Raw genomic sequence first — 13,605 nt, forward strand, 5'->3', positions numbered from 1 at the left:
CAGTGGCTTATGCCTGTAATCCCAGCATTTGGGAGGCCGAGGTGGGCAGATCACCTGAGGTCAGGAGTTTGAGACCAGCCTGGCCAATATGGTGAAACCCTATCTCTACTAAAAACACAAAAACTAGTTGGACATGATGGCTCATGCCAGTAGTCCCAGCTACTCAGGAGGCTGAGGCATGAGAATCGCTTGAACCAGGAGGCGGAGTTTGCAGTAAGCTAAGATCACACCACTGCACTCCAGCTTGGGCAACAAAGTGAGACTCGGTCTCAAAAAAAAAAGTTTCCATGGTAAAAGCTAAATAATTACTAATCCTTAATGTTTCTATTGAAAATATAGTGATTGCTACTCCTACTGGAAAAAAACCTAATGTATCTGCTTTCAGCTCATCATATACATATATAGGATAACAGAATATTATCAGTCTACTTAATCATATTCCTCCCAGAGAGGGACTTTTCAATTAGGTGATATACATTAATACTCTGAATACGTCCAAGATGTGTTTTCCAGAAATAAGGAATCATTCATTATTAATATAAATAGCACAGCTTCATTTTAAAAATAGAAACTTCTGTATCAGGTAGATTAAAAGTAGGTTAAAATTAATTAATATTTAAAATAATTCATTATGCTACTTGTATCTCTGAAGGCATTATGTATTGTGTGGAAAATCCATAAATACTATTATTTTTAAATGGAAGTCCATATATTCAAAATCTGTGTAGATATTTTCTAGTCTATACTTTAATACCAAAATTCATAAGTAACGATATATGAATTCAAATTAATCTTGACTTGTCCAGTTGGCAATACAAACTGCTACTGACTTCTCAAATGATATTAGAGTTCCTTCCAAGAATCAGAGAAATACTTAGATTAATCTGCACAAATATGAACAGACTAATGTTAGAATCATGCTGTCATTATTATCAACTAGTCATATTGCTACTTCCACTTTATGCTCAAGGTAAATACCAGGTGTTAGTCATTAAGCACAGTGCTATTAAATTTTTGTAAATGAAAATATCAATCTTGTGTTCGAGAAGTCTTTTTGGAAATAGAATTCACCTACAGCCAAGGATTTGAGGTAGGAATCTAGTCAAATTAAATTAGTCTATTGTTTGCAGATAATTTGGGTTAAGCCAGTATTAAGGTACACAAGTCAGTATTTCTATTTATTAGAAATTACAAGGGTAAAAATGGAAGTATTATAACTAAGAAATTCTAAATCCTTAAAAATCAAATGAACCTTGCCATACATATTTTCAGTGCATGGCATGTTTATTAAAATTGATTTTTTAAACTTGAACTATGAGTTTACAACATTGTTAACTTTTTTGGTTAGAAAAGTGACTAAAACAGGAATGACTAGTCAATTTTAGGAAAGAATAACAGGAAAAACCAGAAATAAAAATCTTTGTTTTAGGAGCACTGAACATTTGATTGGTTCAGATAAGAGTCAGAAGGCTGACCAACTTAGTACAAGAGCCAAAAGAAACAGTAGGCTGTCATTTCCCCTTTAACCTTACTTCGTGCAAGATTAACATGTGCTCATGTAGATACAACATAGACAGAAATTTTTAATATAAACACATCCTGGAAAAAGGCATTAAACTATTCTTCTCCTCATACGTATTTCAGTGTCCTATCACAATAAAAAGCATAAACATCAAAACGGGACTTTGCTTTCTCAGAGTTAAGTGCTATTTGTGTTATAGTATTTAAAAGTCCAGGAATTATTTATGGTTTGACCTTTTGCTGAAAAACACTAAATCATTTGTGAACATTAACTGCTAAATTATTGAAGTATTTTTAAAAGGACTGATTACATGCCTTTAGAGATATCATTAGTGACAAAATCTGTGTTGTGCATCCTTATTTTCTCGTTTCATTATTTCTACACTTGTAACACTAGCACGGACCTAGCCAATACAGCACTGTTACATCATAGCATAGTAGCTTTCTTTCTAGCTGATTTGCTTCTAGTCTATTTTTATTCTAAACTTTTCTACTGACAGGTACCATCTTCCTTAAAAAAATAAAAAGAACGGTGGCTCATGCCTGTAATCCCAGCACTTTGGGAGGCCGAGGTGGGTGGATCACTAGGTCAAGAGATCAAGACCATCCTGGTCAACATGGAGAAACCCCGTTTCTACTAAAAATACAAAAAAAATTAGCTGGGCGTGGTGGCGCGTGCCTGTAATCCCAGCTACTCAGGAGGCTGAAGCAGGAGAATTGCCTGAACCCAGGAGGCGGAGGTTGCGGTGAGCCGAGATCGCGCCATTGCACTCCAGCCTGGGTAACAAGAGCGAAACTCCGTCTCAAAAAAAATAAAAATAAAAATAAAAATACAATAAAAATAAAGCAAAATAACAAAAGACCTACACCAAAACTCCAACCTTCCCAGTATACTTCTCCTCTGACTTCCCAAGATCTGATCCACTTAAATTCAACAAAATCTTAGCTACTAAAATTTTCTCATCACCCATTAAAACATTATCTACCATACATTTTAAAGCATTTTACCTTCTCTCATATGCCATCTGCGTTCCCCTGTTTACTTCTCTACTTTCTTCAAAATTTTGTTTAAGATATTTTTCATGGCTCGGCACAATGGCTCATGCCTGTAATCCCAGAACTTTAGAAGGCCGAGGCAGGTGGATCCCTTGAGGTCAGGAGTTCAAGAACAGCCTAAACAACATTGTGAAACCCCATCTCTACTAAAAGTACAGAAATCAGCCAGGCGTGGTGGTGCACGCCTGTAATCTAGCTACTTGGGAGGGTGAGACAAGAGAATTCGCTTGAACCTGGAAAGCAGGAAGCTGTAGTGAGCCGAGATTGGGCCACTGCACTCCAGCCTGGGCGACAAAGCACAACTCTGTCTCTAAATAAATACATAAATAAAAGACAGTTTTCATAGTTTTTCTAAATCAAATTTTCTAGGTTACTCTAAATAGTTAAGAAATGTATGTATCTTTCTGTCCTGCCTACCTCCTCCATTATCTTGAGGACAGAACCACTTCTGCTTCCTTTGTAACTACCTTAGAGCCTCCCCGTGTAAGGCTGAGAAAAGGCTGATTTTTAATTATCTCTGATTTATCTAAAACTCTAAAATCAAATATTATGGCCTTGGTTCAAATTTTAATTAAACATTTTGATCATCCTAACCAACTGATCCATATGCAAAGTAACTGATATTAGTGAATAAATCTGTTCAAAGGGGGGTGGTCAATAAAAATTATTCCTTTGTTAAGATTGTAATTAAAACCATAATAGAGTTAGAATTACAAGAAAGGTGAATTATAACAAACAAGTGCTGAAATCAACCAGGGAAGAAAGTTTACATTACAAGGTCATTTCAAAATAGTAAAAAGCCTAAAACACAGTATCCTGAAAGGCAATACAATATTACCACTTTTAAATGTAAATACTTTGTTGTAAATACTTGTTTTTGACAAATAAAACTTCTCAGTATTTAGTATCAATTATTCATATATAAAAAATACACACAGAATCTTGCTGATAGTTGGCTTAGCAAATGTTTTTTATGCAAATTATGTAAGGTGATCATCAACCAAATGCACAAACCATGCATACTGTAGTTAAAATACCCAATTCTTCTATTAGATTTAATCTAAAATTGTTTTCCCTATGAGAGAATTTCCACACTGTGGGAAGAAAATAAACTTCAGTTAGAGGCTGGGTGATTACAGGAACACACCTGTAATCCTACCACTTTGTAAGGCCAACATGGGAGGATCGCTTGAGGTCAGGAGTTTGAAACCAGCATGGCCAACATGGCAAAACCCTGTCTCTACTAAAAAAAAAAAGAAAAGAAGAAAAAAAATTAGCTAGGTGTGGAGGCACATGCTTGTAATCTCAGCTACTCAGGAGTCTGAGGCAGAATTGCTTGAACCTGGGAGGTTGAGGTTGCAATGAGCTGAGATGGCGCCACTGCACTCCCCAGCCTGGGCGACACAGCAAGACTCCATCTCAAAAAAATAAAATAAGATAAATCATTTAGAAATACCTTGCTTCACTGCACATTCATATCATTTTTGTCACAAAACAATAAACACCAAAGGAGAAACACACACACACACACACACACACACACACACACAGAGAGACAAGTTTCAAAATGTCTAAAAACATATTTATATTGTCTTTTTCAAAAAAAAAAAAAAGGTATACACACAGTGTCAAATAAAACTAGTCCACGAGTGGTACCATTCAAGATTACACTATTTAAGAAGTGTATTACTGGCTGGGCATGGTGGCTCACGCCTGTAATCCCAGCACTTTGGGAGGACGAGGCAAGCAGATCACGAGGTCAAGCGATCGAGACCATCCTAGCCAACATGGTGAAACCCAGTCTCTACTAAAAAAAAAAAATTAGCTGGGCATGGTGGCACTCGCCTGTAGTCCCAGCCACTTGGGAGGCTGAGGCAGGAGCATTGCTTGAACCCAGGAGGCAGAGGTTGCAGTGACCGAGCTCGCGCCACTGCACTCCAGCCTGGCGCCTGGCAACAGAGCGAGACTCTGTCCCCCCCACCAAAAAAAGTATATTACTAAGATGAAGCAGTAATTTAAAGGTAAGCATAGCATATGTAAAAACAAAAGGAAAAACTTTCAGTCCATTGTGTAGGTGTGACAAGAAATCTCTAAAATTTTTCCTCAAACAGTAAATCCTCTCCAGTGATTCAAGCCAGTATTTATCCCATACAGCTCAATTATGTAGCAGCTGCATTCTGTACTCTATTTTTTGATGGCAAAGAAGTCATGTTAATTAAATTAGAACAACCTAAATATAATTTTAAAAGTCAAATTTTGACTATAATATCCTATATTTCCGTTAGAAGCAGCAGATGCAGCAACAATCATTCTCCTCACATACTGAATACACACTGAACTATCCATATAGAAATCAGGTTAAATGGCTTTCTTTGCCTTCAAGTCACCATGTACAAATATAATTACACAGTGAAGGTTTGAAATTCAAATACTTTGTACAGTAAAAATCAACTTGCTATAATCTTGGGAAATTAGCCGCTCATATCCACAAATATGCCAAATGGAAAGGAAAAAATGTAAAAAAATGACCACAAGTATACTTTCTTTCTACTTAAGCCAAAAATGATCAACACAGGTAAATTCTTATTCATACTCAACAACACAAATATAATTTAAATACAATTCAATCTTCAAAATTGAAACTAAAAACACCCTACTCTTCAATTTTCAATTTTCAATTTTCATGGATGCAACTACTATATAGAAAAGTATGCTCATGTGGCCGGGCGCAGTGGCTCACGCCTGTAATCCCAGCACTTTGGGAGGCTGAGGCGGGTGGATCACGAGGTCAAGAGATCGAGACCATCCTGGTCAACATGGTGAAACCCCGTCTCTACTAAAAAATACAAAAAATTACCTGGGCATGGTGGCGCGTGCCTGTAATCCCAGCTACTCAGGAGGCTGAGGCAGGAGAATTGCCTGAACCCAGGAGGCGGAGGTTGTGGTGAGCCGAGATCGCGCCATTGCACTCCAGCCTGGGTAACAAGAGCGAAACTCCGTCTCAAAAAAAAAAGAGAAAAGAAAAGAAAAGTATGCTCATAAGCATTTAGGTGGAGTGCAGTGGCTCACACCTGTAATCCTAGCAATATGGGAGGCTGAGGCAGGTGAATCGCCTGTGGTCAAGAATTCGAGAACTGCCTGGCAAACATGGCGAAACCCTGTCTCTACTAAAAATACAAAAAGTAGCCAGGTGTGGTGGTGGGCACTTGTAATCCCAGCTACTCAGGAGGCTGAGGCAAGAGAATCACCTGAACCCAGGAGGCGGAGGTTGTGGTGAGCTGAGATTGTGCCACTTCACTTCAGCCTGGGCGACAGAATGAGACTCTGTCTCAAAAAAAAAAAAAAAGAAGAAGAAGAAGAAAAGAAAGAAAGAAAAGAAAATATGCTCATAAGCATTTAAAATGTCATTCTCTTACTTTAAAACACACATATGAAAGAATTGAAACTATTAGAATTGCGGCAGAGAGATGAAGATTTTATGGTCATGGAGCCCTAAGTTTGGGGTGCCAGGGAACTCTAAGCACCAATTTGTTTTTATTTAAAATAAAAAAAATTTAAAATTTTATTTTTAATTGACAAATAATGTGTATATGCTGATGGCATACAGTCTCCTTATTTGTAACATGGGGATTATATCTCTCCTTTTGTGAGGATTAAATGAGAGAGTATATATAAAGCACTTAATACTTAGAACCCATTAATTTATTCAACAAACACTTAATACTTAGAACCCATTAATTTATTCAACAAACACTTGAGGAGTTACTAAGTGAAAGCCCAGTACAAGTGGTGGAAAAAACATGTAGTTCCTATTCTCAGGAAACTGTTTTTAGCTGGAAAGATATTTTTAAAATGTAAAAAACAAACCAAAAAAATGCATACCTATGGTAAGTTATTATAAAGGAAATAAAATAGGTTTATGATGAAGAACTACCTAGCTAGATCAGGGAGATAAAGAAAAATTTTAGGGAAAGGGTGACATTCGGCAGAGGCCAGAGAGTGAACGCTTGGTAGAAGTCAGAGTCAAGAAAGGCTCGCAAGAAGAGGAAAACGCAGGACCAGTAGAGAGGAGGCCAGTATGACGCAGAACGAGGGCACCACGCAAGTAATTGGAGGGTGAGGTAGCAGCCATGGTGAAGACTTTGGATTTTTATGCTAAGTATAATGGGAAACCACTGGAGGGTTTCAAATACGGAAGCCACTGCATTTAACACGTTTAGATGTCAGGAAAAAAATTATTGCAACACTCCATTTGGCTGGGGAGATTGAGTTTCAAAATACTCTGCAGCACTCATCTTTGTTTTAAGATAGTATTGTTCATTCCCTTTAGGTGGAAAATTTTAAATATGTTCACCATTTCCTGCCTTGAGAAAAAAAAAAAAAGAAAGCTAAAAAAACGCTAGGGCTTTTTTTTCCCTTTTGAAGCATTATGATCAACAGTTCAGCTGAGTTATGGTTATAAATTTAATTTTTATCACTTGTATTCTTAATTTTGAATTGTCCCAATCATCTAGTTGCTCACAGAACTAATCAAACTTCTTGGCAAATAAACAACTGAGTCAAAAACTAAAAGAGCCTAAGTTTTGTTGTGAATTTTTTTCTACAAAATCATCATCTTCATCACCTTATCAGAGGACAACTTTTATTTAATAACATTTGAAGTGTTCTTACTTGGTCAATTATGAATAAACAATCTGGTTTGCCTTTCTACCGTTACTTAAAGGATGCTGTGAACTGTTGGAAAAAATCCAAAACTGCAATTATTTGATCCACCATGCAACTCCTTAATCTCTCTTGTTGATTCCATATCAACATGTAACATATGTGGTATTCTAAGCCCTTTGCACGCCCAATTCAGGAACTCCAACTGCTGATAGGACTCCCGCTCCTCCCTATCCCATTTCCCCCTACTCTTAGCAAAATTGCCTCTTTCCCAAATTTATCTCCTCTCCACTTCAAAAATGCTGCCCTTTATTTTCCTTTTCTCCTATCTCAGAAAAGTTTCTCTGAATTTTCAAGAGTAGTTCCTTTATCTGTGCTGACAGCCCCTCTTGCTTCATCAGTTATTCCATCTGTTTTTTTTTTCCTCAGTTTCTCATATTAACATACTTCTTTCACATGTGCTCAAAAGTAAACAGATGAGCAGATAGACAAATCAGTAGCTTCTACTTACTTTTGCCACACACTCTCATGCACTTATTCTTCTGCATTTCGGACTCTACCAATTTAACTCAGGCTCTCATTATCCCTCACCAAAAAAGTAGCCAAACATTTCTATATAGCCAAACGAATCTTCCAACAAACATCTTGATCATAATACTCATGTATTCAAAATTTATCCACAAGCCCATCAATAGAATTTAAACATTTTTTTGCCAGCTTTCAAATGTTTCAACAATCTGGCTCTGATCCACCTATCCTCATAAAATGATACTGGGTTGCTATCTATTATCTTTATTCTACCAACAAATTTCAGTAAAATACAGTCTATACAGTCACATCCTTTCCACACTACCTTAATTTCTCAGTCATTATTTGAAGACAGTGCCTTTTAACTTGTAGGGTCTGTACTAACTCTGAGTGGTTAGTGCCACAGTTGAGTTGCAGTAGACTAGTTAAGGTTGAAACAGAATACTTCCTTCCTGATTTATACCCTTGATAATAAAACTGCAATCATAAATATAACACTGTCCTGAATTCTGTGAGTTGTTCTAGCATATTCTTGAACCTCATAAGGTCATGGAAAATCCTGCCAGTTGAGAGAAGTGCAGGTGACCCGCGGATACTCAAAGTGAGGCTGAAGTCTGAGGTAAGGGCAGGACTATTGTCCTGCCCTTTAATTGTGGGGTTATACCCCTTTAATTGTGGGGTATGCACTGACTCCAGGTGGTTAGTGCCAGAACTGAATTGCACTACACCTGTTGGGGTTAAGTACTTCCTTCCAATTTCTACCGAGTCAAGACAAAGTTTCTGCAATCATTATTCAAGACTATTAAAGCTCCTTTTAATTTACCGCGGTAAATACAATGTTGTACTCTGTGGAGTCAATGCAATAAATGCTGTGACTGGGGAGTAGAATGGGAGAATGAAGGGTACAGGGAGTGAGATTTTAAAAATACACATGTAAGATGACTTTACCCACACTAAACTACTTACAATTGTTGATTATTCCCTACATTACCTATTTTGCTACTTATATGCATGTCATTCACCCTAATGTAAAATATTTTACCTCCTATCTCTAACTATGAGAATCCTACCTGAATTTTAAGAATGATTAAATGTCACTTACACAGTGAAGCCTTCTTTGGTTCTAACTGAAACTTTTTAAAATCTCAGTTTAAGGCAAATAAGCATACTAGAAAGCAATAAATAGGAAGCAATCATGGTTCTACCATTGCTACCATAAACTTGAACAACTCACTGGAGCTTTTTAAACATGTAAAATGAAGATAGGACCAAATACACCACATTTTTCAGAAAATTATTCTGCCTCAAAAAATTTAGAAACACATTATTTTAAAAGCATAGCTAAACTCTTAAAGAAAGAACTATCAGGAGTTGTTGATGAAGAGAAAGCAAAAAATCAGAGTGATATGCTAATACAGTGATGAAGCCAAGGCTGCCCCAAAGAGCCGTGAATCAGAGCCTGATAGAAAGTGAATGCCAAACATGACCTTGAGCCCATGTAAGAATGAGCTAGATCTGAGGCATCTACATAAATCTAGGGTCTCTGTGAAAGGACGAATGAGAAAACAAAAACTGCCTGTTGGTCAAAGAAAATGACAGGGTTTGGCCTGTGCTCTTAAGTAAAGACATGCCCTTGAGTATTTCTAAGCACAGGTCTACCTACCTTCACATATACTTAAAATTCTGAATATAAGCTCACAACTCCAAAATATAATACACACAAGGAAACCTGGTACCACAAGTATGAGTCAGCAGAAACAACAGCTGAATTAACACCCTGAAATCATAAGTTATAAATTATAAAATGTTTAAAGACATGAGAGAATAACATGAGCAATAAACAATCTAATTCTAGGCAAATTTGCAATGAAAACCAAATTGAACATCTAAAAATGAAGAATATAACTAATGTCAAAAATTCAATGGAGTAAGACTAAGCAGAGCAATCAGGCAAGAGAAAGAAATAAAGGGCTTCAAATTGTAAAAGAGTAAGTCAAACTACTGCTGTTTGTCAGTGATGACTGTACACCTAGACAACATTATAGACTCCTCCAAAAGACTCCCAGATTTCATAAACAAATTCAGTAAAGCCTCAGGTTACAAAATCAGTGTGCATGAATCAGTAGCACTGCATGAATCAGTACACCAACAATGACCAAGCCGAGAATCAGCTCAAGAATTCAATCCCTTTTATAACAGCTGCAAAAAAAATAAAATAAAATAAAATAAAATAAAATGCCTAGGAATATTCTTAACCAGAATGATGAAAGCTCTCTACAAGGAGAATTACAAGAAGTTGCTGAAAAAGAAACACATTCCATGCTCATGGATTGTAGGAATCAGTATCATGAAATCTACAGAGTCAATGCAATTCCTATTAAAATATCAACATCACCAGGCATGGTGGCTCACGCCTGCAATCCCAGCACTTTAGGAGGCCAAGGCGGGTGGATCACCTGAGGTAAGGAGTTCGAGACCAGCCTGGCCAACATGGTGAAACCCCATTATCTACTAAAAATACAAAAATTAGCCAGATGTGGTGGCATGTACCTGTAATCCCAGCTACTTGGGAGACTGAGGCAGGAGAATCACTTGAACCCAGAAGGCGGAGGTTGCAGTGAGCTGAGATTGCACCACTGCATTCCAGCCTGGGTGACAAAAGCGAAACTCTGTCTCAAAAACAAAATAAAATACCAACATCATTTTTCACAGAATTAGAAAAAAAAATCCTAAAATTCATATGGAACCAAAAGAGGGTCCAAATAGTCAAAGCAATTCTAAGAAAAAAACAAATCTGGACGTATCACGTTACATGGCTTCAAATTATACTATAAAACTATATTTATCAACTGGGCACAGTGGCTCACCCCTGGAATCCCAGAACTTTGGGAGGCTGAGGTGAGCGGATCACTTAAGGTCGGAGTTTGAGGCCAGCCTGGGCAACATGGCTAAAACCTCATCTCTACTAAAAATACAAAAATTAGCTGGGTGTGTTGGCAGGCAGCTGTAATCCCAGGTAATCAGGAGGCTGAGACAGGAGAATCACTTGAACACAAGAGGTGGAGGTTGCAGTGAGCCAAGACGGCACCACTGCACTCCAGTCTGGGTGAGAGAGCAAGACTCCATCTAAAAAAAAAAAAATATATATATATATATATATATACACACAAACACACACACACACACACACATACACACCATACATAAACACACATATACACACACACACACACACACAGTTATCAAAACAGTATGGTACTGGTATAAATTAAAGTACATAGACCAATGGAACAGAATAGAGAACTCAGAAATAAAGCCAAATTAACTGATCTTCAACAAAGCAAACAAAAACATAAATCGAGGAAAGGATACCCTATTTAATAAATGGTGCTGGAAAAACTGGAAAGCCACATGTAGAAGAATGAAACTGGATCTCTATCTCTCAGCTTTATACAAAAATCAGCAACTCAAGATGGAACAAAGACTTAAATCTAAGATCTGAAACCATAAATATTCTAGAAAACAACCTGGAAAAAACTCTTCTGGACATTGGCCTAGGCAAAGAATTTATAACTAAGACTCCAGAAGCAAATGCAACAGAAGCAAATGCAACAGAAACAGAAATAAACGAACAGGACCTAATTAAATGAAAAAGCTTCTGTACAGCAAAATAAGAAATCAGCAGAGAAAACAACCCACAGAATAGGAGAAAATATTTGCAAACTATGCATCTGACAAGGATTAATATCCAGAATCTAGAAGGAACTCAAATCAGCAAGAAAAAATAATAAATTTCATCAAAAAGCAGGCAAATGACATGAACAGACAATCTCAAAAGAAGATATACTATGACCAACGAACATATGAAAAAGTGTTCAACATAACTAATCATCAGAGAAATGCAAATTAAAACAACGGATACCACATTACCCTAGCCAGAAGAGCCATTATTAAAAAGTCAAAAAACAATAATGTTGGTGTGGATGTGGTAAAAAGGGAACACTTTTACTCTGCTGGTGGGAATGTAAATTACTATAACCTCTATGGAAAACTGTATAGAGATTTAAAGAACTAAAAGTAGATTTGCCATCCAATCCAGCAATCCCACTACTGGATGTCTACCCAAAGGAAAATGAGTCTTTACATCAAAAAGACATGTGTTTACATAAAATAGAAGCATAAAAAAATTTAAAAGACACCTGCACATAAATGTTTATTGTAGCACAATTCACAATTGCAAAGATACGGAACCAATCTAAGGATCCATCAACCAATGAGTGGATAAAAAAAATGTGGTATATATACACCATGGAATACTACTCAGCTGTAAAAACATAATGAAATAATGTCTTTTGGAGCAATTTTGATGAAGCTGGAAGCCATTATTCTAAGTGAAGTAACTCAGGAACATGAAATCAAATACCATATGTTCTCACAAGTGAGAGCTAAGCTATTGAGCATACAAAGGCAGACGGAGTGGTATAATGGACTATGGAGACTCACAAGCGGGAGGGTGGAGTGGGTGAGGGATACAAAACTACTTTCTTTTTGAAATAGGGTCTCACTCTGTTGCCCAGGCTGGAGTGCAGTGGCACAATCTTGGCTCATTGCAACCTCTGACTCCCGGGTTCAAGCGATTCTTCTGCCTCAGCCTCCCAAGTAGCTGGAACTATAGGCATGCGCCACCACGCCTAGCTAATTTTTGTATTTTTATTAGAGATGGGGTTCCACCAAATTGGCCAGGCTGTTCTCAAACTCAGGACCTCATGATCTGACCACCTCTGCCTTCCAAAGTGCTGGAATTACAGGCCTGAGCCACTGTGCCCAGCCTGTTTTTATTTGTTTATTTGTTTTTGAGACAGACTCACTCTATCCCCCAGGCTGGAGTGCAGTGGTGCAATCTCCACTGACTGCAATGTTGGCCTCCCAAGCTCGTGCCTCAGCCTCCAGAGTAGCTAGGTTTACAGGCATGCACCACCATGCCCGGTTAATTTTTATATTTTCAGTAGAGACAGGGTTTCACCAGATTGGCCAGGCTGGTCTTGAACTCCTGACCTCAGGTGATCCACCTGCCTTGGCCTCCCAAAGTGCTGGGATTACAGGCATGAGTCACCGTGCCAGCCTGAAAAAACTGCTTACTGAGTACAATATACACTACTTGGTGGTGGGTGCACTAAAAATCTCAGATTTCAACACTATACAATTCATCCAAATAACTAAAAGCCACTTGTATTCTAAAAGCTATTGAAATAATGAATATATGTATATAATATATATACATTATATGTTATATAAATAACTCAATATTTATATATATTATATATATATAAGTTGGATTATATGGCAAATTAAATACAATTAAAGACTTAGAGACAATCTTTAACAAGATATCCATAATTTAAGATTTTTTTTAAAGAAAAAATATTAAAGAAACAAAGTATAAGGAAAATGAAAACATGGAAAAAAAATTGACTGGTTTTCAACTGGAGGACATAAAAATAGAAGAAAATAGAGAATATTAAATATTCAAAGAGATAACACTATAATTTTCCAGCTCTAATGAAAAATATAAACTCTCAGATAGAGGAGGCATAACTTAACATAAATTACCTTAAACAGAATAAATTTCAAAAAAAACCCATACCTGGATACATTATGATGAAGCGGCACATCAAAAGTCAATAAATTTTAAAATAAAAATATTTCTTCCTTTCCTGATTCAGGTTGTTTGTAAAGATCTAATGAGAATAAATAATTTACATAAATCTCAATATATATTTTAGTCATATGTACTAACTTTATGAGAAATCCTCTCAATCTTGTGTGCTTTGAAAACCA

The 13,605-nt window shown here is 36.9% G+C and overlaps 1 protein-coding gene across 19 annotated transcripts in view; it reads right to left on the minus strand.

The window, feature by feature from the left end:
• The window catches only part of PPHLN1 (periphilin 1), a 137,508-nt gene that overhangs the window by 26,352 nt on the left and 97,551 nt on the right, over window positions 1-13,605 (minus strand). The window contains exon 11 of one of the 19 annotated variants that reach the window (XM_064369852.1): window positions 13,412-13,505. The exons of the other annotated variants lie outside the window; for them this stretch is intronic. Coding sequence (XP_064225922.1) covers window positions 13,446-13,505 — 60 coding nt within the window. The 3' untranslated portion in view covers window positions 13,412-13,445. Of the gene's footprint in view, window positions 1-13,411; window positions 13,506-13,605 lie in introns of those variants that run through there. 19 annotated transcript variants of the gene reach the window in all.

This window comes from Aotus nancymaae, unplaced genomic scaffold, assembly GCF_030222135.1.
Source record: "Aotus nancymaae isolate 86718 unplaced genomic scaffold, 86718_ANA_hifiasm-v0.15.2.pri h1tg000092l, whole genome shotgun sequence".
Lineage (NCBI taxonomy): Eukaryota > Metazoa > Chordata > Mammalia > Primates > Aotidae > Aotus > Aotus nancymaae.